This window comes from Platalea leucorodia (genome assembly GCF_965183815.1).
Source record: "Platalea leucorodia genome assembly, chromosome: 2".
NCBI lineage: Eukaryota > Metazoa > Chordata > Aves > Pelecaniformes > Threskiornithidae > Platalea > Platalea leucorodia.
The window spans coordinates 9,378,534-9,406,100 of NC_138824.1; the positions used below are offsets into that span (position 1 = coordinate 9,378,534).

Sequence of the window (27,567 nt, forward strand, 5' to 3'; positions counted from 1 at the left end):
AAATGAGATAAGATGGTAACTTGCATCAAAGTTAAAAATGTAATCACTGTACCTATACCATGGGTATGTGGTGTCCCAGAGCTAAATAAATAAAGCTGACTGTAATTTCATCTATATCTATATCTATCTCTTGCAATATATCTATATCTATAATTCATACCTATATGTTCTAGGAAAAGAGACTGTGCCAGCTCATTTCACAGGCCATTTGTGCATCTAGCTGTGACCACTCTGTGCTAGTTCATGGCCACTGCTGATGCCTCTGTTGCTGCCTTTGGGACATACTCAGTGTCCATCTTGGGAGAGGGAGCAGCCTGATGGTTTCCCTTCTGTTGGATTGGTGTCAGGAAGAAGGGCTGTGGGACTGAGGGATGCATGGACGAGTGAGGAAGAGGTAAATGATTGAATGGAATAGATGAGAGACCTGGACTGGCTGGGTTGCAGGGGGCACCTGTGTAGGCTGACCTGGGAGCATTCAGTGGTAAGGACCTTGTTGTAGGGTGATGGCCATGGATTCCTGGTATGGGGCAGGTTGTGTAGATTGGGAGATGGAGAATTGTAGTCTGTTATGGCTGGGAAAAAAATCTGTTTATATCCCAGTACTTGGAAGTACTGGAACAATACTCAGAAAGGGGCTATTCTGATTGTGGTTGGAGAGACGCTTCTAATGGGTGACCTCTTCTTCATCAAGGTACTTGGTAAGTTAGCCACCACTAGCGTAAAGAAATTATTTTTTTTAATTGCAGGTCAACTCAGAGAATAAAACTATATACCTAGTAGGAAAGAAATAATGGACAAACTATACAAGCAGCTCCTCATGGTGACATGAGTTTGGAGACAGCAGTAAACATTTTGCTCCACTCTTCTGCAAAATGAGTCCTCTTAGGGTAATTTCTTTTCAGATCCCATCATACCCTGCTCTTTATCAAAATTGCTTGTTTTTCTCCTCTTGCTACTTAAGGAAAGCCAGCTGCAGCACTTATAAACACATAGTATGAAACCACTCCTTTCCTTTTACATCTTCCTTAGGCTGATGAGCTGGTGTTTATACATACATTAACCTATAGTTCTTGGGATTAAGAAAGACCATTAGAAATATTTCTTAGCTGAAACAGACAATGACTCTGAAATGATGTCAACAGGAAAAACATAGTCTCCACATATGAATAAGTGTGATTTATATATAAAATGCAACAGAACTTTAAACAATTCACTTTAGTTTCCAAAACATTTGCTACAGCCATTTAGGATTTTTGGAAAGACAACCACATTGGAGACCCTGGCAGAGTATCACAAATTTGTTGTTTGTTTGTTTGCTTTTTAAGCCTGAAATAGATATACCCACACATGTTAGCCTGCAGTGTAACAGTTTGCAAGACACATAGTTTACTAAACACAGATGACTTTATACCAGCCTTCCTGTGGAGGCTTGCCACACTATCAGTTTAATAGCTCTTCCAGTCATCTAAAAAAAAAGTTGTGTGCTGAGTGTAAACAAAACTTTCTTGTGGGTTCACATCCATGATTACATTACATGGAATTATGATGGATCATGTAACAGAACATACACCAACAGCTTTCCCCTTCAAAAGCAGCGTGACAGAATCCAGCAGACGAACACAATGTAAACCAGTGGTTATTTTAAGAGACGCTAGATTGGGAGATGATCTGTATGAGTATTCAAGGGCTCACCCCTTTGCTGCAGTGAACACCAGGCTGTTCTCTGGATCTTGGAAGTTAACTGTTGTCCACCTTCCCCCAAAATGCCAGGCAGAACAGCTGGTGTTTTAACTTAGTGTTCAGACAATCCCTTCCTTTTGCTGTACCTCAATCAGAGCAAGCAGGAAAAGCAAAATCTAACTGTAGCGCTGATCATTTTGACTCTTTGCATCTCTGAGGATGTGCTTCTGAGCTGAACAGAAGCTGGGACTAACGTCTTCCAGAGGAAAATTGTTGTCTTTGAGGATTACATGCTCCTCTCACTGGAACACATACTTGGTAGGTGTTGAGAACTGTTTGAGAGCCCTGGCTGCTTAGTCATGCTGAGTCCTGAGCTCAGCGGGAGCTCAGTGCTAGCAGCAGAAGCAGGATTCTGATCCTTTGGGAGGCAAGATCTTGCCTCTAATTCTGGTATGATGACCATGAGACCTCCTCCTAGCTCCTTTGAGTTTGAGCGGCAACAAGAGGCTGGGTGACCTGGCACTCTTAACCTTGATCTGGCAGAAGGAGAGGGCCTAGTTCCAGTCCTGGGTGTCTTACCTGGTGGTGCCTCTTAACTCCTGCTGAGTTCAGAACTCGGAGGGATCTGTGAAAGACCTGCCTGCCACAGAGGCTAAATAAATGCCATTAACATGAAGGATTAGACAATGGAAACAGAAACACTTTCCTGAAGAAAGAGTTATATTCTAGCACCCCTCCTGATTTCAGGCACTGGCTTAGTACAGATGTACAAACCCTATGGCTTTACGTATGTACATGAGCACTAAATGCACACAGACATTTTCAGTTGACTGAAGGTCAAACTGGAAGAGGTTATGAAGGGAACATGTCACTCCCTCCCTGGTCACTGTTCAGGAGACAATTATTAAGGAGCGATATGAGGCTGAGGAGCCTGGGGAAAGGAAAAGGATGAAATCTGGGAATGTGTCCAGACCTGGGCAAGGGCACCTGGCAGTTAAATCTTCAATGGAGTAGCTGTCACCAGCCCCCCTGAATCCCAGTTTGGTTTTGGGTCAGTCTTGGCTGATGCACTCATTTACTGACTTTGCCCGAGTAATCAAGCTGTACGTGGGGCTCTCATGGAGACCCTAGGGCTCTAAAGGAGACCCAGTGGCTGTTTGGTGTAAATTTTGTGCAAAAGCCTGAAAGACTTGACCATCATTCACTGCAAAATCCTTGATTAAAAAAACTGAATAGGAAGCAAGCAGCAATTTATCAGTAAGGAATGAACCCTATAGTTAAAATCCTAGTAGTTTGCACAGCAATAATTAGAATTGTTATCTCAGAAATGTATCATCCACTTTATCATGCTGCACCTACTTACTACAAAGTCAACACTGGACTGAGGTGTGCAATCATTTATCACCTCTGTGAAAGGAGCAGGACTTGTTTTCATATATTGGTATGAAGCTGGGTTACGGGTAAATTCCAGTGATAGTACTTTACAATTCTGCTCCAACTGCATATTGCTACTCTGTCAGGTTAACTGGAAACCACTGCAATGCACACAATTTAAAAATAGAGAAATAAAGATAGATCAGAGACATAGACTATCACGTCTATTAATGGAATTGTTTACATTTGTTATGCCCAGTTCTGCCATGACCCTTTGATGATGGGAAATGTTATCTCAGTGAAATTTTAGGGTTTTCTTGCAAACAGATTTTGGCTCCCTCACATGAGAACAGCAGAATTACACTTTTGAGCTCCCAAAGGAATTCCACTGCTAAGTTTGACTGAATACACATTTTTCTACCCCACTCTGCCTTTCTGCTGACACATTGCACTGAGTAGAGCAGAGCAGAGTACAGGTCGTATCTGGAGAAGAGTAAACTCCAATCAATCAGTGACATAATTTCCAAACCAAAATGTTAGCAAAATATCTTTTTTTTTTTTTTAAAGAAGAAAACAAAACCTTTTGCATGGCACATTTTTTGTTTTCTTTCACTACAGGTTAATTATGTTCAGTTTTATGTATAAGAGGGATTTCCTCAGAACCAGTCATACTAATTTTTTCTCCAATCTCTTTATTAAAAGCTGCTTTGATTTTGATAGCTACGCTTTTTCTCAGCCTGCTAGACCTACCAAGATATAATATGCACAGGAAATGAAAGTGGTATAAATGAGAGAGCTTTTGAAGTCTCTGATATTTCAAATATTTCCTCTACAGTTGTCCACTTGCTGACAGAATAGCAATTAGTATTGTTTCTCATTTTCTTCCCTTACTTAATCTTTTTAGAGTCACTTGAGTTTTGTCTTTAGGGCTTTGTTCTGTATTCATAAGGGATATTAACTGCTTTTTATCCACTTAGGTGTTAAGAAAAATGTTCCCCTCCCCTTACATATATATATTTTTTTTTTACTGTCTACAATAGATCACTTTGCCCTTTGCTTTGGTTGAGGTAGCAGAAGTTTTGTTTCAGCATTTCTTGCTCTGTGGTATAATTATCTATGAGATGGTGCATAGCTCTGCCACCAGGGATTCTTTAGCCAGATGCTATTAAAGCAAATGTGTTTTGTGAGGCCCTTCAAAATGCAGAAGAAATAAAAAAGGAGAAGAGGACTTGACAGTTACAGCAGCTGAAAACTCTCATATTTTAGTAAGAGTGCCATTCTCATGATTTACCTGAAGTTGCTAAAGTTAATTCTGGTGATGAGTGCCTAGGGACTAGTATTGGGACAGTTACTGAAAGCATATGTATTTTAAAAATAAGTCACTTATTGTCTTGTTAACATCTTTAAATGAAATAGGAAAAGCAGTTTAAAATGGTGGAATTTATTATTTTCTAAGAAAGCTTAGAATGTATAGCTACATAGTATTATTCACCAGTGGAAACTGGAATACAAGGGGAATCAATAGAGATTAATACAAAAATTCAAGGGATTTTTTGTTCTCTATCATGTACCACTATCAGTATCTGATTCCAGATTTGAAATGATACAACTGAGAACAGATACTGGACAATAACTTGATGGACACCTGTATGATCTGTTTGCAACCTGTCCTCCCATGAATATAATAAGGAATGATTTCAAATTCTTTAATTTATAAGTCCATGCATGAAAGTTCATATTTCAGAACAGTGGTCTAAATTTTATTGAGCTAAAATTGGCAGAAAAGTTATGCTTAGATGTTTAAATGGCTGAAGTAGAGTGTTGCATTCAAACTTGAAGCAATACCTTCGTTTTTAAAAAGCTGACATAGTTAAGTTATTGCTCCAATACTGTGCAGACCAAGCCTGTTTCTTAAGGACAATCTTCTGTCTCTAAGGGAGAAGTCCTTCTGTCTTATCCACAGAAGCAGCTGGCAATGGTAAGCAGGATAAACTTCTACACTTAACTTAGCCCATACAACTTTCTGCAAAGAACTCCTGTTATTCAAAATAAATAGTAAGAAGCTGTTGTCCTTTTAGAGTCCTCTGCTGAAACCTTATTAAAGACTCAATACAATTACTCTGCCTGAAAAGGATTTGTGTGCTATCTGTAGATTTAATTAAAAACTGGCTCTTCTTAAGGGGAGATCTGTGTGTGTGCCTGTGATGCATGCAAGCATGGGCACATGTGTATTTTGTTTCTCTAGTCTTGTCACTTGAGCCAATCTCAGATCAATATACATTTTGCTTGTAGTGACCCAAGTTCTTCATGCTTGGGAGAATGCAAGTGCTTTGCAACATGCTAAAACCACTGAAAATAAATAAGTGGTTGAAGTGGCGAACTCCAGTATACCTGTATGAAAAATCATAGTTTCTCCTGGGACTGTAGGACAGCCTGGAAGGTGGCTAAAACTGGATGCAGAACTCTAAGGTGTCGAAACTAGGTCAGTTCTACCAGTGTAATGGTTTATGTTGTTGCCATTTTGAATAGCTGTTAAGGAAGCCTCTACATGCCTATATAATTGTTTCCCTGGGTGAAAGTCAATTCTGCCACACACAAATAGTCTGCTAGTGATATATCACTCAAGTCATGTAGCTTAAATTATTTCCACGTTGCTTGTTCTATGGAAATAAATAACAACAAAACACAAAAGAAGAATGATACAGGGCAAAAATTCATTTTTTCCTGTCCTGAGTTCTAGAAGTAAACAACATATTTTGCAATTCTGTTGCAAAGAGAGTTGTTTTCTGTTAACAAGACCAAGGGCATTTATTTATATTACTTCACGAACTGTAATCTGTTGATACCTCCTTTCCTCATGAAAACCACAGCTGACATTTATATGAATGACTTTAATCTATAAGGATGAAAGAAACTACAAAGTGAGAGAGAGGTGATGGACAAAAACTTTGCCAATGACCTCCCAGCGCAGCCACCAGAGACGCTAATGCTGGCAGCTGTTTCAGTAGCATGCCTGGTTAGAACGGGAAATAGAGTGTCTGGTATCTGAATGAAACATTTCTAGGATGCCTATTACCATGACCCAAAATGCAAAAATGATTTTGATACCAGACTGAACTTCTTTCCTCTGTTACTGTGACCTCATTGCAATTGTTAATTAAGGCAGCTAGTGCTGGGTTTTGCTTCTCATCTGAAAAATGTCACTTCAAGCATCTCTGAGCACATCTCTGCTACACTGGAGCATCCTATTCACAGCATGGAGAGCGGACAATGACACCTCTTGAACTGTGAGTTCTGCTTCCTGATGCACAAAGCTTTAAGATGCTTTCAATATTGCTTAGTCAACATGTTTTTTTCATTTTTTTCATTGATAATTTGCTAAAGGTATGAAATAAACTGGGAAAAATAGGAACCATCAGCTTACCCAACCCTGAAATCAGGAGCACAGAGTGCAAGAAAAAAAAAAGAAAAGAAAAGAGAAGAAAAGAAAGATTTAACTCTCCTGGTTGTATCTCCAGAGTCAAGGGCTGATTTGAATTCTATCCGCTGCAAAGAGCATACAATTGGAGGAATTTCAGGTGTTCGGCATGCCTGATAAATAATTACAGAGGTATCCATGCACATGGGACTTACCAGCAGAAAAATTACTCTTGTGAATTATCAAGCAGTTTCTTATTTGTTGCTTTTGATCAAATCAGAAATGCAAATATGATGCAAGAAATAATAAAAAATGATATTGTGATGCCTGCTTTGTGAAAGCCCCATAAAACATTCCATTCCATAACTGATTTTATCAGATATATGTAAATGATGCTCACAGGTGATGCAGTATGTAGTAACTTCTCTTAATCAGAAACAGCCTTACAAAGCATTACATATTGTACCCATTAAGGCTATTTTTATGTCACTACTCATCTTAAAAATCGCAAGCCATTTGTAAGACTAATATACAATGATAGTTAGGCCCTGATGTGAAAAATATCCACGCTAAGGTTGCAACACAAAAATAATACTGCACGAGGGATTTGAGAACATGAGCTGAACAATACTGCCCCGTATGAAATTGCACAGCATTTATTAGACTGAAAGGATGTAGGTGGGATTTGGTCAGTATCATGGGACCTCTTCATCCCGTGAGATGATGAGATTTTTTCATTATTCACAAACGGTCAGGCGCCTGCATCTGTCTTTTTCCATCTGCACTTCATCCCAGTGACTTCTAGCACTGGTCTGATACTTACTGAGATAGGAGAATGGCACCTACTTTCCTTTCTGCAACACCTATGTTCTCTCTGGGAGGTTCCCAGGCTATTCAGTGGCAGCTCTACTTAGGTCATGAAATTTGACAAGGACCACTGGCCAGGACACTGTGGCTGGAGACAACAAAACACAGCCATCAAATGCAATTGCACTCTCTGTTAAGCAGCAGGTGTTCTTAACTGTTTGAGTAGGTCTTGCAGCTGACAGTCTTGCTGTGGAACTATCAGACTGACACAGTTTCCAGTCTTTTTGACTGTTAGGGCATCCTCTTTAACAGGAACCTTTTTCTCCTCTCTACTTGACTCAGATCGATTACAGTCTGGAATGCAAACAGATTCTTCACTGTGAAGATACAAAATATAAAAAAGAAGTTTTTCAAGTGTGTATATGTGGCCAGGCAAAACAGAGCTGAATACTGTACAACAAAATACAGTTGTTTGACATTTACATGTACTTTTCTTCTCTTCAAAATTCTCTTATATAGTGAATCCAGATAGCTCTTAAATGAAGAATAAATATCACTCAAGGCAAGGCAATGTTGGAAAAAAAAAATTCAGACAACACATAGACAAGAAACAGAATTCCAGCCAACAAAAAGTAACAGGCATGTATACATCTTGTACAACACTCAGCGACGAATGTTCCTGATGTTACTTAAACAGCAGGAGTGTCCCAGGTGTGTGCTATGTGGTGTTATGGTTGATAGCCTTATGTACATGAGTGAATATCGTTGTACCCAAGGGGAACATAACACTATGCAAGTGTTTCACTGAACACCCTCCTGCAATGATAAAATTCACCTGTGATGTAACACTTGGGAAAAGTAAAGATATAATTTGGTCATGCTGTGCTCTAAGGTTACATTTATAAGTACCTTACAGGGGTCAATAAGGAATGAGTAGATCTTTTAATAAATTGTAAACAAAATGCTTCTAACTTGTAGCAAAGTGTAACACAATGATACAATGCTTATTAAGAGTATTGTTTCATGAAAGATTTATACACATCTGTGTGACACATGCGGCTTATTCATTTATTAATGGAGATGTCTGGAGAAATGGATTTTCTGTCCTATGGGACAGTTCAGTATTTGGAAATCTGACTGGACTCAAAATGCGACGAATAGCTGAAATCTCCAAGTATTTCACACAATTAAATAGTTTGAAATATTTCAATACAAAAACATCAAAATGTCCATATTGAAACAGTTCATCCCAGTAACACTGAAAAAATGTAGTATTTGATATTCATCAAAATTGTAACATTGGTATATAATGTTATGCAATATGTAATGGACAAAACAAAATAAATGTCTAAATTAAATGAAAAGGAGAAAGTTATGAAAAAGATGTTCTGAACTCTTATTTAAAATGAGTTTGAAATCTTTCATTAAAACCACTCTAAAACTCAGCACTTTCCCACAGGATATTTTGATTGAGAAGAACCAACATTTTCATATTGAAAATGTTTTCATTAATCAGTTTTTCTGTGCTCTTTTTAACAGCTGTTTTGATTAGACCTAATGTAATCCCTAATATGTAGTGGGACCACCATTCCAGAGTTCTGGAGCTGCTTACTCCAAGTTTGAATACTGTCTCTCTTCATCTGCTCTACTGGATTAATGAGTCAGGTACAAGGTTTGTCCTCCCCAAAGCACCATATTACGACAACATCACACAGGACACGTGGTTTGGATCACTCAAATGAACACGGTGCAGGCTTTTTTTTTGGTGGTCAGATGGAACATAGAAATCAGCAGTGGCCACGTATTTTCTTTTTTCTTTTTATTTTCTAAACATACTATATGGGATGCACAGGAATTACAGACAGAGGATCTGGCATTGTTCCAGGGCTCTTCCTCTTGTTCACAGACATATCACACTGACCTAAGGCCACTTGCTGTTTGCTTACCTGGTCATTGTAGCTCTCCCACCATTCCCCATACTCCCTTTTGGGGTGAAACACTCTATTTCCGACTTGTGCGGGGCCAGTCTCCTGCCTTTGTACCTAATAAATCACGACAACAACAGGAGCAAACAGAAAGAAGTGATTGTGTGCTCAGCTTTCTGTGACAGCTGCTGTGCAAAGGGCCATGCACATGAATGCTACTGCGGCAGTGGTGGGGTATAGTGCAAAGCAGCCGTGGGAGCAGTGGAATAGTTGCATAAAACCCCAGACCTGTGCTAAAGCAAACAGGGCTATGCGGGAGAGTTGCTCACCATTTTCTTTTTTTTAGATATATAGGAGGAGCTAAAAAATTCTACAGAATAGATAACATGCTAAGTTTTTGTCTTTAATACTTTTTGGAGTTAGACCAAAATGTTTGGCTAAACAGTTTAAGGGAAACAAGTAAATTCAGGATCAGTTAGAAATCAGCTGGTGGCCACGTTCTCAATCCTAACAATCTTTTTCTCTGATCCTCCATCTCTGTAATACTTGACTTGTTCCTCTGCTTGTCAAAGCAAGCACCAGTGTAGTTGATTGATTGCTCGGATAAAATTTGGGTGGGCTCACAGTTCATGTCATGAATGGGCCTTTCTCTCTCCATTAGCAATAGAAGGAGGCTAGATGACTTGCTGAGATGTAGACACAAAGTCAATTGAAATTAATCTCAATCCCAGTGCCCAGTGCAGTACTATAAATGTTTTAAATACCCTGCCTTGCACTTGGATGAAAAATTCACTTGGATAAACAGTTTAATACTTGAAGATTTGATTAATCCCTGGATAGGATACCAGGATAACACCTGGTCATTGTTCACTCTCTGAAGCATTTAATTGGGATGTGAGCATTGAAGAGGTCTCATGCTGGCTCTATTCCCAGTGGTGAATTTCACCCTAATTGTACAAATTCTTGTGCTAGGTGTTGAAATGTCTATCTAAATGCTTTAATAAAATCTGGTCAAAATGCCTGCAGATGTCTTCTGAAAGAGTTTGTGATATCCCATTCCGCGTGCTATGAGGTGCATTGTGGGTATTTAAGACACTTGTGTGGGGAAGCCTGTACATCTTAACACTGCTAACATTACAGAGTAAATGACTGACTTATTTGTTGCTTGTCCATTAACCTGATCTAGATAGCAAAAGGTACCTTGAAGAGAACAACCCTGTAAAGGAGAAATAAGCTGAGTACACACAAAGTCAGGCTAAACTTTGGATGCAGTTGTAGTAGATCCTCAGAGGCAGTGTATGTTGCATAAATAACTGAGGAAGAAGCTTAGTGAATTTGAGAGTGAACCGGAGACAGTAAAATGAGGTGTGCTCAGTGCAGAGAAGTCCTTTCATTTACAAATTATAACCTTACTGAAAGGAGGAACAACAGGAGCTTTGTGGACTGGCTACCAGGGTTTTAAGGCAATCCAGAGTGTGGTATATGCAGTGCTCCCAGATAGGCATGAAGCTCACGCAGGACACATACGTATTAAATGGAAGTCGATTCCTAGAGCAGAGGAAAAATTGGAGGGGCTTAGAGGGTAGATAAATTCACTGAAAAATACAAAGGAAGTCAAGCTGGATCATACAAATTCAGTTAGGGTATCCAGAGAGAAAGAGCAAAGAGAAAAGAATGTGTAGAAACTTGACAGGAAAGAAAAGGAAATAAAGTTGGGGTGAAGGTGTTAGACATCAAAGAAAGTAGAGTTTAGGAAGAGCAGGAAGGAAACAGTTACATATAGACCTGATAACCAAAAGAGGTACTCTGTGCCCAACAAGACAGAAGGAGAAAAAGTCAAGACTAAGAGAAGGAATTTGGAGACTCTAAACGCTCACAGTAAGTTGAATACTAAAAAGTAGCCAACAGAAGGAAACAAGAGGTAAGTCCCCTTGGTAACTCCATCCTGAAAAACCCCTGCTTAGGATGCATGTGACCCAGATAAAGAAAACCCTCAAAATCCCCATTTCCCCGTAATTAGCTTAAATTTCACTGCCATAAAAGTCAGCAGAACGGATCTCGGAGAGACTGATATGAATCTCTCAAGTTTTTCTATCCACTCAAGAGCAAATTACACCATCAGAAATAGTATGTGGTCACAGAATGCCCCAAAGCCTTGAACCATAATACCTCTTCCACTGTCATTCATTCAGTGCTAAATATCTGTGTAATTATGAAAACAGTGACCAAACTCTCATCAACAGTCCTAGTGTGGAAAGTGCATCTAATCAGTGCACGGAAGCTGCAAAGTTATTTGGGTGACCATTCTGGAAAGGGATACCAGAGGTTCTGAGTAAAAAGGGTTTTCAGCTTTCAGAGCAGATAAAGGACATGATTTTGCCTCAGAATGTCTTGCCTTAGAAAAATGTCCCCTTTCTTGTTGTTAAAAGAAAGGATTGCTTTAAAAAATTTAATCTGAGGAGAGAAAAATCCCTCAAACGATTCTTTGCAGTTGTCATAACAAATGCTAATGTGAAAATTAATTTGGTATTTCAGCTGGTGTAACGGAGGAGGCATAAAACAGTACTATGTGAGCAATATTTGCAAGAACAGATTTCTTTTCTCAGGGTCAGTTCCAGGATCGTGTATTGGTTCGAAAAGAGAGAGAAGACTGCTTCTGTGCAGAAAGACAGCTACTAAATTCTGTTGAAGGATTTAAAAGATTTTGGGTCATTTTTAGTGTTTCTTTGGGGTTTTAGCTGTGGCATTGTGGTCTGCATCATCTTTTTGCACAGAGGTGAGTTGTCTTAAGAACAAATGCTTAATGATATATACTAATATGTTTTATAAATGTTGATCAGTGACAGGAAATTTGGGAAGTAATTCCCAGTAATTCAGTCACTGTGGTGCTTGTCCATTTGCCAAATACTTTGCCACATCCCTTTATCTCACACAGCAGTGCTTTTCACTCTTCAGAGGAGATCAGTAGAGAGAAAGAAACTTACTCCTGGGCTGAGAGAAACTATATGTCTGTACTGCCTTGGCTTTTAGTGAACTTGATGTACATGTGATACACGGCAGGAAACACCAGCATGACTGCTCAGGTTTGAAGGACTGTTAGACCTTTTCCTTGCCACCTTTACCTTCCAACAAAACTCCTCCTGTAGACCAAAATTAATGGATGCTATGGGAAATAAAGGGGGAATACGGCAATCATCCTCCTGAATGAGACCATAGTCAGCCACTACAATGCTGTAGAAACTGGTTTTTGATCTCTTAATGTGTAGACTCCTACTTGTTTTTTTTTTTTTTTCCAGCTAAGGTGTGGGCCCCTGTACTGACAAGAGGTGATAGTCTTTAGATACGGACTTTGTTAGACTATGCCTACACTTTAGATGCTGCTATCGTGGTGGTCCTGATTTCATGTTAGGGTGAGACTCAGGTGTGCTCATGGCCCCCCTGCCCCTGCTCTCTCCTGGTTTCCGTGCAGAGGGTCTTGGGTGCCTTGACCAGCAGTCCCTTCCATATGGTAGCATATCCCCTATCTGGATATCTATATGTTGGCAGGCCAGACCCAGAAGATGTGCCATAGCCCACATTTCTATATAGTTTGGTCAAAGATTCAGTCAAATCCTTGAAAAATAGCCTACGTGTAGAACGTGGGTAGTAATACACAGATTCTGCTAAAAAGTCCACACTACACCAGTTGAGAAAGACTACCCAAAAGACAAGGGCTTGCAATATCGAAAAGTAGTTGTTTTAGATAATGTCCTCTGAGAAAAAATCCCAGCAGTTAGAAACTGGCTTTTACTCTTAGATATAAGATTTTTTTCTCTCTCCTTTTCCAGTAAAAAGTCAAAAGTTTAACTAACTAAAAGATATCTCACGATATCTTTGGGTTTTTTAATACAATGCAAAGCAAAGGTAATAGAAGATGGCGCTCTGTCATCAATCCATATTTCAAATGCAATCTCATACTGCCATGCAGAAATGTTATTAATTCTTGAGCACCAAATACGTGCATGGCATTGTTAAGATCCAGAGAAAGCAAGTAGCTCTAGACACACTTTTTCTACTTCAAGTTGGGAGTAATGGCCTGATGAAACTGTACCTTGCAAGGGTGGAAAAAGTGGTGTTTCCACAGGAACATTTAAGAGGCGAGAGGTCTGAGACCCAAATCTCATTGTAGGGTAATGGCTAATCATACACTGGAGACTTAAGTTCAGCATTGCAGTGACTAATTCTTAAGGTCCTTGTTAATTAACAGGATTCCAATTTTTGTTCTGAGATACTGAAAAAGGTATTAGGTGTCTAAAGCTCTTTCTGAGTCAAGCTTTTCTCCACAAGTTAACAATAATCAAGCCAGGCAATATGTATTATTTCAACCCCAAACGTCTCATTTTGGCTATTTTGGAATGAACCTGAAGCAAGCCTTTTTTAAAGCCCTGAAAAGTAAAATTAATGGAGGAGAGAGGAGAGGAGAGGAGAGGAGAGGAGAGGAGAGGAGAGGAGAGGAGAGGAGAGGAGAGGAGAGGAGAGGAGAGGAGAGGAGAGGAGAGGAGAGGATTCAGAAAGCTTTACAATATATTGATGAACTATTGTCTCTTTGCTTTCTATCACTTTTATGGAGCCTTTTCAATGTGCTTATGCCTGGAACTTGAACAGGCTGCTGAATGTTACAAAGCCATCCACCTTTCCAGACCCAGTTATATATTTTAATTGTCAGATCTTACATACAAGTAGTATTTTTCACATGCAATATTACTTGGTCTTGATATTAAGAAATGATGAAGAACTTGCATTTCATAGCAGCAGAGTTAAGGCTGGCCTTTAGACTAGGAAAGACAATATGTGTATGAAGATTTCTGCATAAATGGTAAAGAATGAAATATGAAAAATATTTAGTGTTGTTACTGTAGGGGCTGCTTTGAACTACAAACATACTGTGTTCTTGAAAATCAGTTCTGTGAAACTGGCCATGCTATCTTGATATTGCATCACATTGCACTGAATACTTTTAAAGGGGTCTCAGCTTATTGTGTGATATTTATCCATATATATAGTGGGTAAAATAAATTATATGTCATTAAGCATGGCACTTTTTGTTCCTTTTAAAAACCCCAGCATATAAACATTGTTTGCTTAATAGCACAATTTCAGGAAGCAAAATTACTTTGAAGACAAACTTACAATTTATTTTTTTCAAGTGCGGCATAATCTTTTTCTTTTTTTTTATAGCTTATTCTAATTAAGCAATCATATGTAATTGCAGCTGGTGAATTAAAATGACATTTTTGATGGAATGATATACAGAGCATTATACTGGCTCAAGGGAAGATTAGACCAATGGCAAAATATTACCAGTATGTTTATTTACCTTCTTCCAGAAAGGGTATTTCTGAAATGATGGACAAACCATTGTATAGGATTTCTGTACAGTAGGGTCTTATTTACACAAGACTTTTTGTTCTACCCATTCTATTCACTATGCTGAACTTCTGTCCTCTCTTCTTCAGGTATATATAACTAGAGATGCCATAGGAAGGTTTCATTACTTTATTCATTATTTCCTTCATTATGTTGAAAAGGGAAGCTACACCTCGTTTGCTCTGAAGTATTTTAAATGTTAGAAACTTCTCTAGGTTTGTGAAATGAATGGATGGGGGCCTGCTTTGCAATGCCTACCTTGGCAAACTTACTGAGTTTAACATGACATTTTTCAATTTTGCTGACTTACAAGAAAGAAGTTTCTCTTTTCCAGTGCTTTTTATTACCTGGATCTGTTATGCTATGCTGTATATTTAATATATTAACTTTATTTTGTTTTCTAACATTTTGCATTTTTAGTGCTTGTTTATTAGATTTTTAACCTTTCTTTTTCTGCTACCTCATTATTGAATAGTGGACTGTAAAAATACTTAATTTTTTTTTTTTTGCAAAGTATGATTGTGTTATAAGTCATCAACTGACAGCAAACCAAATAATCACTGCAATATATAATGCTATAATCAAAAATACAGTAAACTGAGAGTTTTGTGTTTATATACTTTAACAGACACCTGCCTTGAATTTCAGTCACAGTTATTAAAAAAAATCTGTAACCAAATGCAGTTCTAAGTCAGCTGAAATTCTAGCTCTTCTACCAGTCCACACCAACTATCAGTATTCAAGTACAAAAACCATTCTTTATAATTCATACAGGTATTTCCACAGTGGCAGACTGGCTCATGTCTTGTTTGGATCTTGGAAGGAGGGTGGATGTCCTAGTCTTCTGCTTGCCAAATTAATTACAATGCCAGTTCATATCAAAGTTTGCTCTGGAAAGAACCAGAAGTTCCTCTAGTACACAAACCTGTGCTCAGGTCAGATGGTAGTTTGCAACAGGATCTACACTGCACGCTAGTGGACATCAGACCATCTGCATGGCTTCTCTGGGTGCTCTCCAGCATGACTGATAAAGACAATATTAATGTAGTATATGGTGACAATTATTTGTCAACAGAATTTGGGAGACATGCTTGAAGATGAAAAAAAAGGTAAAAGGGGTAGGCACTGCTGTTAAAAAATACAAAACTCCTCCTCAGTTTTCTTCCTCTAAAAAAACTATCGAACTACTGGGTCCCATCTTCACTGTTGCTTCCTTTTTTTTTTGTAGTACACTAGCAAGACTGCATTTTGCAATCTAGAGCATATTTGTGTAACGGTAGGTAGGGAACTGTTTACAACATAATTTAATTTGCACAGTTCAGCTATGATAATAGGTTCAAAATGATAGGGACATTGTCTTAATAATATAAATAATTCCAAAAATTAGGCTTGAATACATGTGCTCAGTTAATGCAGCCAAACAATTTATATCAATCAATCAGTATTTTAATTAAGTTTGAGGGGAAAATTCAAAACAACAACACTAGCACTGTACACATATTAAAAATCATTGTAATCAGGGCAATATCAATTCATTATACAGATGGAATGTTTTAGCAGCAATTTATCAAAATCTTTCAGACCTAATATCTTTCACTGGGTTTCATAAAATAATCTTCAGTCATTTCACAATATTTGAAGTTTAATTAATCACAGTATCAAGCTTGTCCAAAAAGACACCAAGACTAAATTATGTAGGGAAAAATGAAGGACTCAAACCATTCAGTAATCTCTCAATCTAAATTTCTGTAGCATATTAGATTAAAATAGCTCTTAATGATCCATTTGGGAACTGATTCATTAATAAATGCAGCCTAATCCGTCAAAAGGATAATGACTTCCTCTGAAGAGTCAATTTTTTTTCCTGCATGCATCAAAATTCTTTTCTAGCAAGGCTATGAAGCAAACAAATAAGATCTTGTTGTATCACTATGGCTAGATTTTGCTTTTTAAAATAAGAACAATACCCATGGAGCCAAACCTTCACCTCATGTAAATTGTTACCTGCTCTAATGACATTATGTCATGTAATAAGCTTATCCCTCACTTTTTTGCCATCATCTCATAGTACAAAGCCATCTAAGCACTTTCATGCAATTTGTAGTCAATGGTCCCTTTAAACAGCATCTGTAGCAATTCACTTTTTTTTGGTACATGATGATTTCTCAGTGACATGTTTTGCCTTACAGTAATCTCTGGTCCTGTTTTGTGCAGCACTTTTGCTTTTCATCTTCCGCTGGGCTTTATTGCACTGAGATGAGCAATGGCTAAAAGCTGGTCGCTGCTACAGTTCAAGGATGGTGCAGGTCATTTCTATAACGTAATTTCTTAAGGATTAGTTCTTCTGATTCACATTCTTCAATAATCTCCTGGTTAGTTCTTCATACACACAAGAGTTGATTTAAATAACTAAAAGTCACCAATAATTTGTCTATTCCATAAAACTTCGGGGTTTCAAATAATGTCCCTTTTTTTCCGCAGCTAAATAAAACCAGAATTGTAAAGGTCTTCCAGTGTAAAGCTAATAATAAAAGCCTGGTGGATGGGGCACTTGTGGGGTACAAGAGACCCAGGAATCTCTCCTCTGCCATTGTCTGACATTAAAAATCATTGTTCTTTTCACGGGGCTAGAAAATACTCTCTGCCTTTTCCAATCAGTGTTTATTTTATACAAGACAGAATGGCTCCATCAGGCTCCAGTAGGAGAGCAATCCATGCTGGCATAACTGACAGGCTGTTGAGATGACTCCGTACTAGACGTGATACACCAGTCTTGAGCTCAGTATTGTGAGGTTACAACCTCTTCTATATTCAGTTTCATCTTTCTATGAGTAAACCAGTGCAACTACCTGCAGAAACTGCAGAACCAATGATTTTTATGAAGTCTGTGACTGTTATTCTACGGATTGGGAAATTTGTGTTTTCCCATGTTTTGCCAGGCAATGGACCTGACGGAATGTTAGTCTTAGTGTACTGTATGACCAATCAGATCACCAAGAGTATCTGGTTGTGAAAATTGTGAGTATGAATCTATAATCCATGCCCTGACAAAGTCTGGTAAGTAAAAAGTTTTTACAAATTAGTTTGGAAGAGAAGTGTATTGTTCCTTCATCATCATTCAAAATGTGTCAAAGAAATTGTTCAAGCTGCATATAAATGAAGACAAAATTGGCACTTGTACTGTAAGAAATGTGTCCCAGTAGAATATGCTGTGGCAGAAATTCATGATTCTTAGGTGGATGTGTGAGCATCTTTGTCTAAGTTGAGTAAAGAAAAACAAAATTAATAGTAATTTATACAATAAAAATTCTGTGGTTCATCTGAGGGTGAGTGTTGTTGGCTCACTAGAGCAAGGGTTTCCCACTCCTGAATGAAAGCTGTCAGTCCTATCACTTCTGCAGATGTATACAGAGCAATGCCCAGTTCTGCAATCACACAGTGATAGACAAACTTCTTAAGAAGAAAAGATAATACACTAAAAACCAAATGAGTAGTTCCTTTGCTCTGGCAGCCACAGTTTCTGTTTAATTATTTAGGAAATACTGCATCATGTAATAAATCCAGGTGGAATAAAGCATCACTGCCACACTGAGCTACTAAGCTTTAATCTCAAAGAGATTTGTGAGTTGCTGTGGATAAGCGTCTATGATAAGGTGCAGAAATTGATGTGCATCTTTTTTCTGTTGTCTAGTACTGTGCTGTTCACATCTGTATGGAGGAATTATGTGCTATACCACAAACATCCAATGTATCTTGAATATGGCTAACATTATCTGACTTTGCTGGTGGTGATTCTTTCCTGTTGACTGACCATATCTACCTGCCTGGGTAACAGATTGAAAGTACTGCTCAGTCCTTTTGCTTAAATGAATAGTTACTTTCAGCTATCCTAACTCTTTTAGAAGACAATAATCTGTCTTGTATTGTTTCAGGAGAGTACTTTTGGCTTGTACTCAGCACCTACCAGCTTCTGTCTTTTGAGAATGTGGTAGAAGAAACCTAAATGAGTCCTCCATCATCATAGGGAGAATGGCCAACTGGCAGTTAAAAAACACTTTAGCTGCCTAATTCCTCTCTTCTGCCTCTCACTGTCACTGCAAAAATAAATAAAGGGGGACGCATATGAACTAACCCTCTAACGTCCAAGCAGACAGCCTTACTTTAGGATCACAATGGTGTTTTTTGACCTCACTCTTCTTTCAGAGGTTCCCACCTCACTGCCTGAACAGCTCTGCTGTTTGTGTCCAGGTCACAGCTTGATCTATAGAAGGCTGCCAGGTTCCTCTTGATTTTCCCATAACATGTTAGAGGCTGGAAGAGTGCAGAATTTGCTGCTGAAGCAACTGAGGAACCTTGAAGGTGGGTTGGGGACCTCCAAAAGAAGCAGCTGAGGGCAGGAACCACTGTGACATCTACAACTAACAGTGGGAGAATTGGAGAGGAGGAGCATTGGCTGCACTGTGAAGATTTGGGAGCAATTTAAAGGTCAGAGAAAAAAATATTGGTAGGATTTTTAAGACTTGCTTAGTACATACGTGTGGGAGAGACAGTGTTTAGGGCTGTTTTTAACACCTTGCTGGTCACTCAGAACAGCTTATTACCTGCTGTAAAGGAAAACAAACTTGCTTTTTTACAGGTAGGTGGAAGCAGATGCATGTGTTTAAAGGGTCAGTATATGTAAGCTTGGAAAATGGAGCATGTGTGGTTTGGGCCATTTAAAGACATGTTCCAGAAGAGATAAACACCTACAGTGGTTAAATTACTGTGTGAAATCCAGGACTAAGATACTAGAAAGGTAAGAGAAACTTTGGAACCTCTGCTCTGTCCCCCAGGCCAAGGTAGCATGACTGTGACCTTTTGGTGTTCAGTCCTGGCTACAAATATCATAGTAGCAGCTCTTGTAGCAGAAATATGCAGTCCTTATTTTACCTGGGATACAGAGTTATTTGAGAATGAGGAGAGGATAAATTAGCCCTGTATTTTGGACTCTAGCAAAAGGGCTGTGTAGCATATGTGATAATAGTCCCTGGGACCTTAAGGTAAGATTTCCTCAATTTATTTACAGCCTTCCTAGTCCCTGTGAAATTAACTGGTAAGATAACTGGAAGCAGAAGGTCCAGATGTCTCTCAACACAGGTTGTGCGGCTTTGACTCCAGCTATGTAGTGTTCAGCATTCTTCTTTGTGGAGTAACTTCTGATAATATCTGGTTTGTTAGCCCTACTTTTAAATGAGGGTAGAATATACTTTGGTGAGTACTGCTGAATCACAATAGGCTACATAAAATGGTTTTCATTTCACTAGGTAATGAATAGTTTTACTCTCTCCTTCTACATATTTCAGTATGTGAAGATTCATTCCAACACATATCCACAGCTTGCCTGAGTTTTCTTAATTGAAGAACACCCCATGCAAAAAGTCATTTAGGACTCTAACAGATGCATTGCTTTATTTAGGCAAAAGCAGTCTTGTTATCTGTCATTTTGCAGCTGATGTGAAAGCTCTGAATGGAGCATTGGCATTATCTGTTTGACAATGATTTGATGCAATACTACACTGTGCTATAAATTAGTGTCAAGAAGCAAAATGGTAATGATAGGGGCCCCTCTATGCACTGGTGACTTAAATAGCATGTTTCTTTAAAATTCAACAGTGACTCACTCTCTTTTAAATAAAACCCCTCTGAGCAATTTAAACAATGCCATGTAGCTCTAGCGCATATTTCCTTCGATTCTGAGTACTTCAGTGTTTACTTGAGTAACTATCCAAACAAGCTTTTTAGCATTGTACTGAATAATACCTTGAAACATATTACTTGGTGCAACAAGAATTTTTTAAAGAAATGTTTGAATATTAACTAAAATGGTCGGACTCTGTTTGCTCGTGCTCTACAGTAAGCAGAATTGAAGCTGAAAGTGGTTTTCTATTCTTTCTTAGAGATTATATCAGACAGGTGAAGTCCCGAGTAGCATTTTAAATATACTCAGCACATTTCAGGACTCTTGTTTTTTTTCATGCAACCACATAGGCATTGATTAGAGAGAATTTTCCAAGATTGATGGAATGAATTTGCTCTTGGATTCCCAGACCCTTCGGGCACACACTGGCACCATCACAGTTTAACCAGCTGAGGATTCAGACACATGCATTTAGAAGTGTCTTCTTTGTTGCACGTTTAAGTGTTGATGAACACTGCTGATGACATGAAAGTTATTCCTCCAGGTTTCAAATGAAATGTTCTAGTTCTTTATACCTAGGTAAATATGTCAATATATCAGCTTTGTGCTGCCTTTTTCATTCCTACACACACGTATCGGTCACTCTCAATGCTCTTCAGGATTGAAGACATTTCCAAGACAGTGCTATTGAAAAAGAAGTCATTGTCGATGATGATCTATTACATTCTGCTAATAGCTCTCTACCACAGGTGTTATCTACACATTGAGGGATATAAAGAAATGGAAACAGATTCCTCAAAAAGAAGAAAATACACGTTTTCTTTCAGGATCTTTATGGCAGGGTACACTCTTTAGTTTTCAGAACAAAACAAAGATTTTAGAGCAATATCTTTCAAAACTGGGCCTTAATGGATGACAAAAAAATCCTTCCTTCCCAAGCCCAAGATCTTCCTGTCATCTATAACTTCATCTTGTTGAGTAAAAAAGTTGTGAGATGGCAAATGAGCTCTGCAGCGAAAGTGAGGGAAAAAAAATATCTCAAAGAGGAAGAATGCCCTCCTGTTGAGGACATAGTATGAAGAATGCCTCTTTTAGCTGGCCCAGAAGTGGTTATAGGGCTTCTAACCTGAACACCTCATGTCATTCAGGCATACAGGCAGAGGCTGTAGAAAATGACATTTCAGGTAACCATCACTTAAACTGATAAAGGACTTATCATTTTAAAATAGTATCCTACTCTGCACCTGAAAATGAACTGGAAGATACCATCATTAACAGATCATACGTATAACATGTCTTGTAATAGACTGGCCATTTCTGTACCAATTCAAAGTAACTGAAAGAGAAGCATTAGTAATAATCTGTCAGAAACAAAGCATTATTTTGGCATAATCTGTCCTGCAGGTATTACTAATAAAATCCTCCCTTGAGTCTAAATTGTGGTTCACACAAAAATGGAACTACATGCCTTCGTTCCATGCCAACTCCAGTTGTGAACAATGGCATGTCTGGAAATATTCATATTATCAATCCTAAAATCCATGTGTGTTTCAATGAGGAGGAAAATCTAGCTATTTGTCACTTCCAGGCTACACATATATAGCAGAGGAATGACAAAATTGTTTCTCTGCACTTTCATATAGGCAGAATTCTTTGTTTATGCCAGCAATTAAGTAACCCAAATCATCCCCATAGCACCCATATCAAAAGTGAAAGGGATCAAAAGATGAAAACGAACCACTGCGCTGAGTGCACTTCTACACAGTCTGTCTATGAAGCAGGACAGTATTTCCACTCCAGAGCTCTCCTTTCTCTTCAGTGTTCACTTACTTACTTTAATTTTTATACACTGAATATACAAGTTGTCTTCATGATCACTGAATTCAAATAATTCCTTGGGAAGAAACAAAGAAATATCTCACAAGGGAATATCAGTTCAATGGCAGGAAGGGTAGGAAGAGCAGGGCCTGTGAGCACCTGAATTTGACAGTTAGGAGGATGAGTACAGAAAAAGGTATCAAGAGAGGTAAAGAAGAGAAGATAGGTGAGAATAAAAAGAAAGAAAGCAGGAAGACATAATACAAGAAAGGAAAATCAAGGGAATAGGAGAGAAAGTATAACAGAAGAGTCATATGAAACAAATCCTCAGATGCTTGAGAGTGGCTGCTCACGATGCCACTTTTGTTGATTACTCCACCTTGATTATGTAGCACTAGCAACAACCCTGTTGTCTTACTGCTGTGACCAGTGGCAAAATACAGACACTATGCAATTCATTCAAGGGAAAGAGACTGTAAATGGGTGCATTCAGGACAAGGCAATGAGTTATATTTCTTGTTTTGTTGTTTTTTTCTCCTAAGATCTTGTTTCCCTCCCTACCTTAAGTGTACAGTTGGCACAGCCGGTACTTCCAGCCTTGTAATTGTTTGCGCATTGTTCTGTCCCATTTTTGCACGGCGTTTTGACTAAATCAAACCTGAAACTGTTACAGATGTGGGAGAGAGGACTCACTCCTCTCCCAGTGCAGAGGCAAAGGGAGTTAATATATTTCCCTTTGCCCTTCCACTATTAGTAACTCTCAGAAGATCATAATTGCTTCCCCAGACTCCCACATTAGCAAACTTTACCTAAGGGTTTCACCAGATGATCCCCTTCTTTTCCACAGATTCACCAGGCTGCTTGAGCGGCTTGCAGCTGAAGATGACTTTCCATCCCCTACGTGCATGCGGACCACGGTCGATGTAGTGAATGCGCTGCGTACATTCCTTTCAGGCTTAGCAAGGATGATATAGACCTTGGGCACAAACATACAGCCAAGGGCCACTGTGGCACTCAGACTCACTGAGAAACACATGGTGATTATCTTGTAGTTGCTTCCAAAATATATTGGCACAAAAGCCAGCCAAATGATGCAGGTGGTATACATTGTAAAGGCAATATACTTTGCTTCATTGAAATTAGCTGGGACGTTTCTTGTCTTAAATGCATAAAAGGTGCAACTCAAAATTAATAATCCATTATATCCAAGGGGAGTTACAACACCCAAGTTGGTGGTGTTACAAATCAGGTAGACCTCTCGGATGCTTGGGTAATCATGCATTATATCTGGTGGTTCCATTATAAAGAGGGCAACAATTATGCCTAATTGTATACATATCAAGATAAATGCAATAACCAGTTGGGCGCAGGCACTCATGAACCTAGGTTTCTTTGTACAAATTTTTTTCTTGCTGCCAGCCAGGATTCTTGCAATGCGGTTGGTTTTAGTTACTAGAGCAGAATAACTCATAGCTGGGGAGAGGCCGATGCCAATTCGTTGAAGATAACAGTAAATCTGTTGAGGTTTTGCGATGAGACAGAAAGTGCACAAGTAACCCAAGCAGATGCCGGCTAGAATGATGTAGCAAAGTTCTCGGCTGGACGATTTGACCACTGGAGTGTCACGGTACATTATGAATATAGCTGTAACAAACAAGGTGGCCAGCAGACCCAGACATGCAAAAACAACTGCTGCAATTGGTTCAGGATCACCCCATCTGAGATACTGGACTGGGATGAGGTCACAACCTACAGAAAAAGAAAAAAAGAAGGTAAACTGAAGTATGTAGGAGTGAGATTCTTTAATGATATAGTTACAGACTTTCCTGATATTTCTCTTCTTTTTCTCTTCAGGAAGGTGCTATTATAATGAGTATAGGCTAAGATTATGTTAATATAATGACACAATAAATACTTTTCAGTGACAGCTTATTTCAGTACTACAGTTTTTCTGGAGTATAACATGATGACTGAAAAAATGGCCAAGCTGATTAAGATAAGTCACCTTTCTTCACAGTGGAATTTTCCTTTTAAATTATTTTAAATATAGTAATTTATGAAAAAAATTCAGAATCAAGTTGCATTACCTCATTGCAAAATGCTTCAGAGTTGTCTGCATACTATATGCACTTAAAGGACCAGATATCAATCCTACTAATTATATTGTACCCTGTGAAGGATATTGGTACTTGTTTAATGATTATAAAGAGGAATCTTAAAGTTTCTAGCTGTCAAGAGAAAGAGAGTGCTTATTTCTCAGATATGCCACCTTTTTTCTAATAAAAATTTTGTAGGATCAGAGTTGCAGATAATAGGTAATTTGGGATGGGACACCCTGTGCACTTCTTTATCTGTCATTCATCCTTTTGAGATTTCTGAGGAATTAAAATCTCATCTAACTCATGAAATCAAACTGAACTCAATAAATTAGTGTCAAAGCTGAATTAGCAGTGCAACCCATCTAAGGACACTTGTTTTTCAGTCTCTGCGTAGGTTTTAATAAGTCATCCTATGTACGCATGTCATAGGAAGTCAAAGAAGCTGTGCATTCCACAGTGTGCAGATCAATGGACAGGAGTAAAAGCTGGCAGAAAACTTGTTGCTGACATCCCTCCTCCATCCCTCCTTTCTTTTTGCACTGCAAAGCCTGGGTAGGAATAAGGGGGAAGAACCTTAATGCTCTGGAATGCAAGTTCCTGACAACAGTAGACACGCTGGCACTGCCAGCCAGGGCAGGACTGCTGGAAGGAGATGATGGAGCAGAGGAAATGAAACTAAAAGCTTTTATTTCCCCTGTACTTGTATTAAGCTTGACTAACCTTGATTGCAAAATTTAAATGACCTCAAAATTTAGGAGTTTTGTAATCATGTTGCTGTCTTCTGGTTAGGTCAGACAGAAGGGTGTCAGCCTGACTTGGGGTGGGTGGTGGCAAGGTACTTCACACTGTGGGGATGGAGTGCCGGGTTCTCACATCTGTATTTTCAGCAGTGAGGGTAATTAGCACTTTCTGATGGGCATCTGGATGCCAAGCAATCCCAATTAATTAGGGAACCCGGGACCTCAATGACTTGATGAACAGGAGTAAATGTAGACATCAGGACTATAATTTGGGTATTTCTACATGCAAGATCTACTCTTTGCCTTTTCCTTTATTTTAAGTGGAGCTTAAAGTTTTTCTAAATCTGTCACTGACATTCTTAGTAGTAGAAAGCATTTCATGAAATGGTATGGGTAGATAGTAGGCTTAGATCCTCTCTTCTCCCAGTATTTGTGTATTCTATATCTCTACACAATTAGTATTATCAAAAATATAATTTTTTTATACCACCTACAATAAGGTGGTATACTCAGTAGATTGTGTAGGAAAAGTACAAGGCAGATAATTCTGTATTCTTGCAGAAAAAGCAGAACGATTAGGGTCAATAAGTCTTTGACATTAGTGCAGTTAAAGGATACTGCAGTCACTCCAGTGTAACAGAATTGTGTTCTTGGTTACTAAACGCAGATTAATTTGCCATCCATATCTTAACTGCTTTGGTGTGCAAAGCTTTATGTTGCAATAATAAAATTATTACCACATCTTAATGTAACGAAGACATTTAGATTTTTATGGAACACTCTCATAGCATTAGTTGATGATACCTATTTGACTCTTGCTGTTTTTAAAAGGCTTACTTATTCATTGTGAGGGAGACACTGTATTTCATTCTGACTTCATCAAGATTAATGTAGCACAGGAATCACATCATTAAAATCAACATTTTATACCAGTGAGAGTGGTGGAAGAAGGGTGAAAACCAGAAAGCATACTCTGGTGTGTGCAGATAAACCCATGTAGTTTCTTCCCCAAGAAAGTTTATGAGTAAGTGACCCCTAAATCGGTTTCTGATTTTACCAAAATTTAATTAATGTTTGGGGGAAACATATTAGTACCAGCTTCTAATACTACTATATATTCTTGGATAGGAAATTTGAAGAAAAAAGGTCTTTATCTGACAGCTGGCCTTTACATGCAGACAATGATATAGGTGCTGAATTTTGCTCAGTTTCTAATGTTGCAGTAGAGGTGAATCACAACCAAGCATTTCTCATTAGTTTCAGACTATTTCATGCCTTCCTTGCTTTATTACTCTTTTTACATTCTCTTAATAAAATACCTGAGAAAAGAGTTGAAAACTTGTCCCATTTTTTCCCCCATCACTGGGTATACTTTACAAGGAGAATGCTAAACTGTGAAATGATTTATTCCTCAATTAAGATTTAAGGACTGGATAGTCTTCATAAAGCAATGATTGGTGAAGTTTTCATATAATAGCTTTGCAGGTAATGGTTTCTGACAATGGCACTTTGCAGAAAGGGACAACTAGATCAAGTAAAAGAAATATGGGAAAACAGCACTGTGAGTTTTCAGGTTAGGTTGATGGCCAGGATTATACCAAGGCAAAAGCTGAAAAATGGTAACACAAGAAGAACTTCTATCCCCTAAATATGCGTATGCTCCATGGTCATTTGGACAAGATCCTGCCCCACAACCCACCTCTTACACTTCATCAACATCTCCAAGCACCTGGAAAGTTTCCCTCCTAGCTGGCTCAGAAACTCCAGGTGAAAGAGAGCCAGCAGCCTTGTCTTGTGGTCTCTGCAGTGTGCTGAGGCAATCTTTGGCTTGTGGGAAGGCTGTTAGGAGCCAGTCCAATTTGGAGCAGGGGTAGAGTTATTCTACTCTGTGCTCAAGAGTGCACTGCTTCTGGGACCGGAGCCCCAGTAAAATTGACATAAACCTGCCTCTATGTTCGTCTGGCCAGAAACATAGCCAGTGGGAGCAAGGTACTAGATACGCATGTGAATAGCAAGACAAGCAGCTATAAAAAATCAGAGTCCCATTTGACATGCTAGGGGAAGGTTTTCTGAAAGGAGCATCAAACATCACCGACAAATTACAGCTAAGGATGTATAAGGATCTTCTGGGGAAAAAAAAAAATTCTGATATTTTGGAAAAACATCTGGCTACTTCAGGGATGGGCTAAATTGTGGCATAAACAAGGAGAGGAGAAGCTTTTGAAGGCTTGACCACTGCCATAGGTCTGTTAGTACCCTGAGCTCTCTCTGTAGAGGTAAACTTGTCACTTATTTCTGATCTTTCATATTGCATTAAAATTAGTTCATCTGGGAGAAGAGTTCACAGATATGAAGCACTGTATTATAGAGCATATTTTCTGGTGATTTGATCTTGATACTGTTTTAATTTATTATTATAGCCTTGACACCTAAGAGACCTTACCATGCCTTCGGCATCCATAAAACTGTATTAGCTTAGCACTGAAGATCCCTTTCATGGTAGGCAATATAAAATATATAATTAAACTAGTTCCAAAGGTAAACATGACAGATGAAGTCTTGTGAATAGGATGCACTCTTGAAAGTGAAGGGAATTCAGTGAAGTCTCTTAAGTCAACATCAT

The 27,567-nt window shown here is 38.6% G+C and overlaps 1 protein-coding gene across 3 annotated transcripts in view; it reads right to left on the reverse strand.

Annotated features, from left to right (window-relative positions):
• Positions 1-27,567, reverse strand: part of GRM5 (glutamate metabotropic receptor 5) — a gene marked incomplete at both ends in the record, with an annotated part of 269,004 nt that overhangs the window by 833 nt on the left and 240,604 nt on the right. The window contains 3 exons of one of the 3 annotated variants that reach the window (XM_082337803.1): positions 7,495-7,656; positions 9,226-9,321; positions 22,915-23,854. In XM_082337803.1, coding sequence (XP_082193929.1) covers positions 7,495-7,656; positions 9,226-9,321; positions 22,915-23,854 — 1,198 coding nt within the window. The remainder of the gene's footprint in view (positions 1-7,494; positions 7,657-9,225; positions 9,322-22,914; positions 23,855-27,567) is intronic. The other 2 variants (XM_082337805.1, XM_082337804.1) reach the window with 2 other exon arrangements.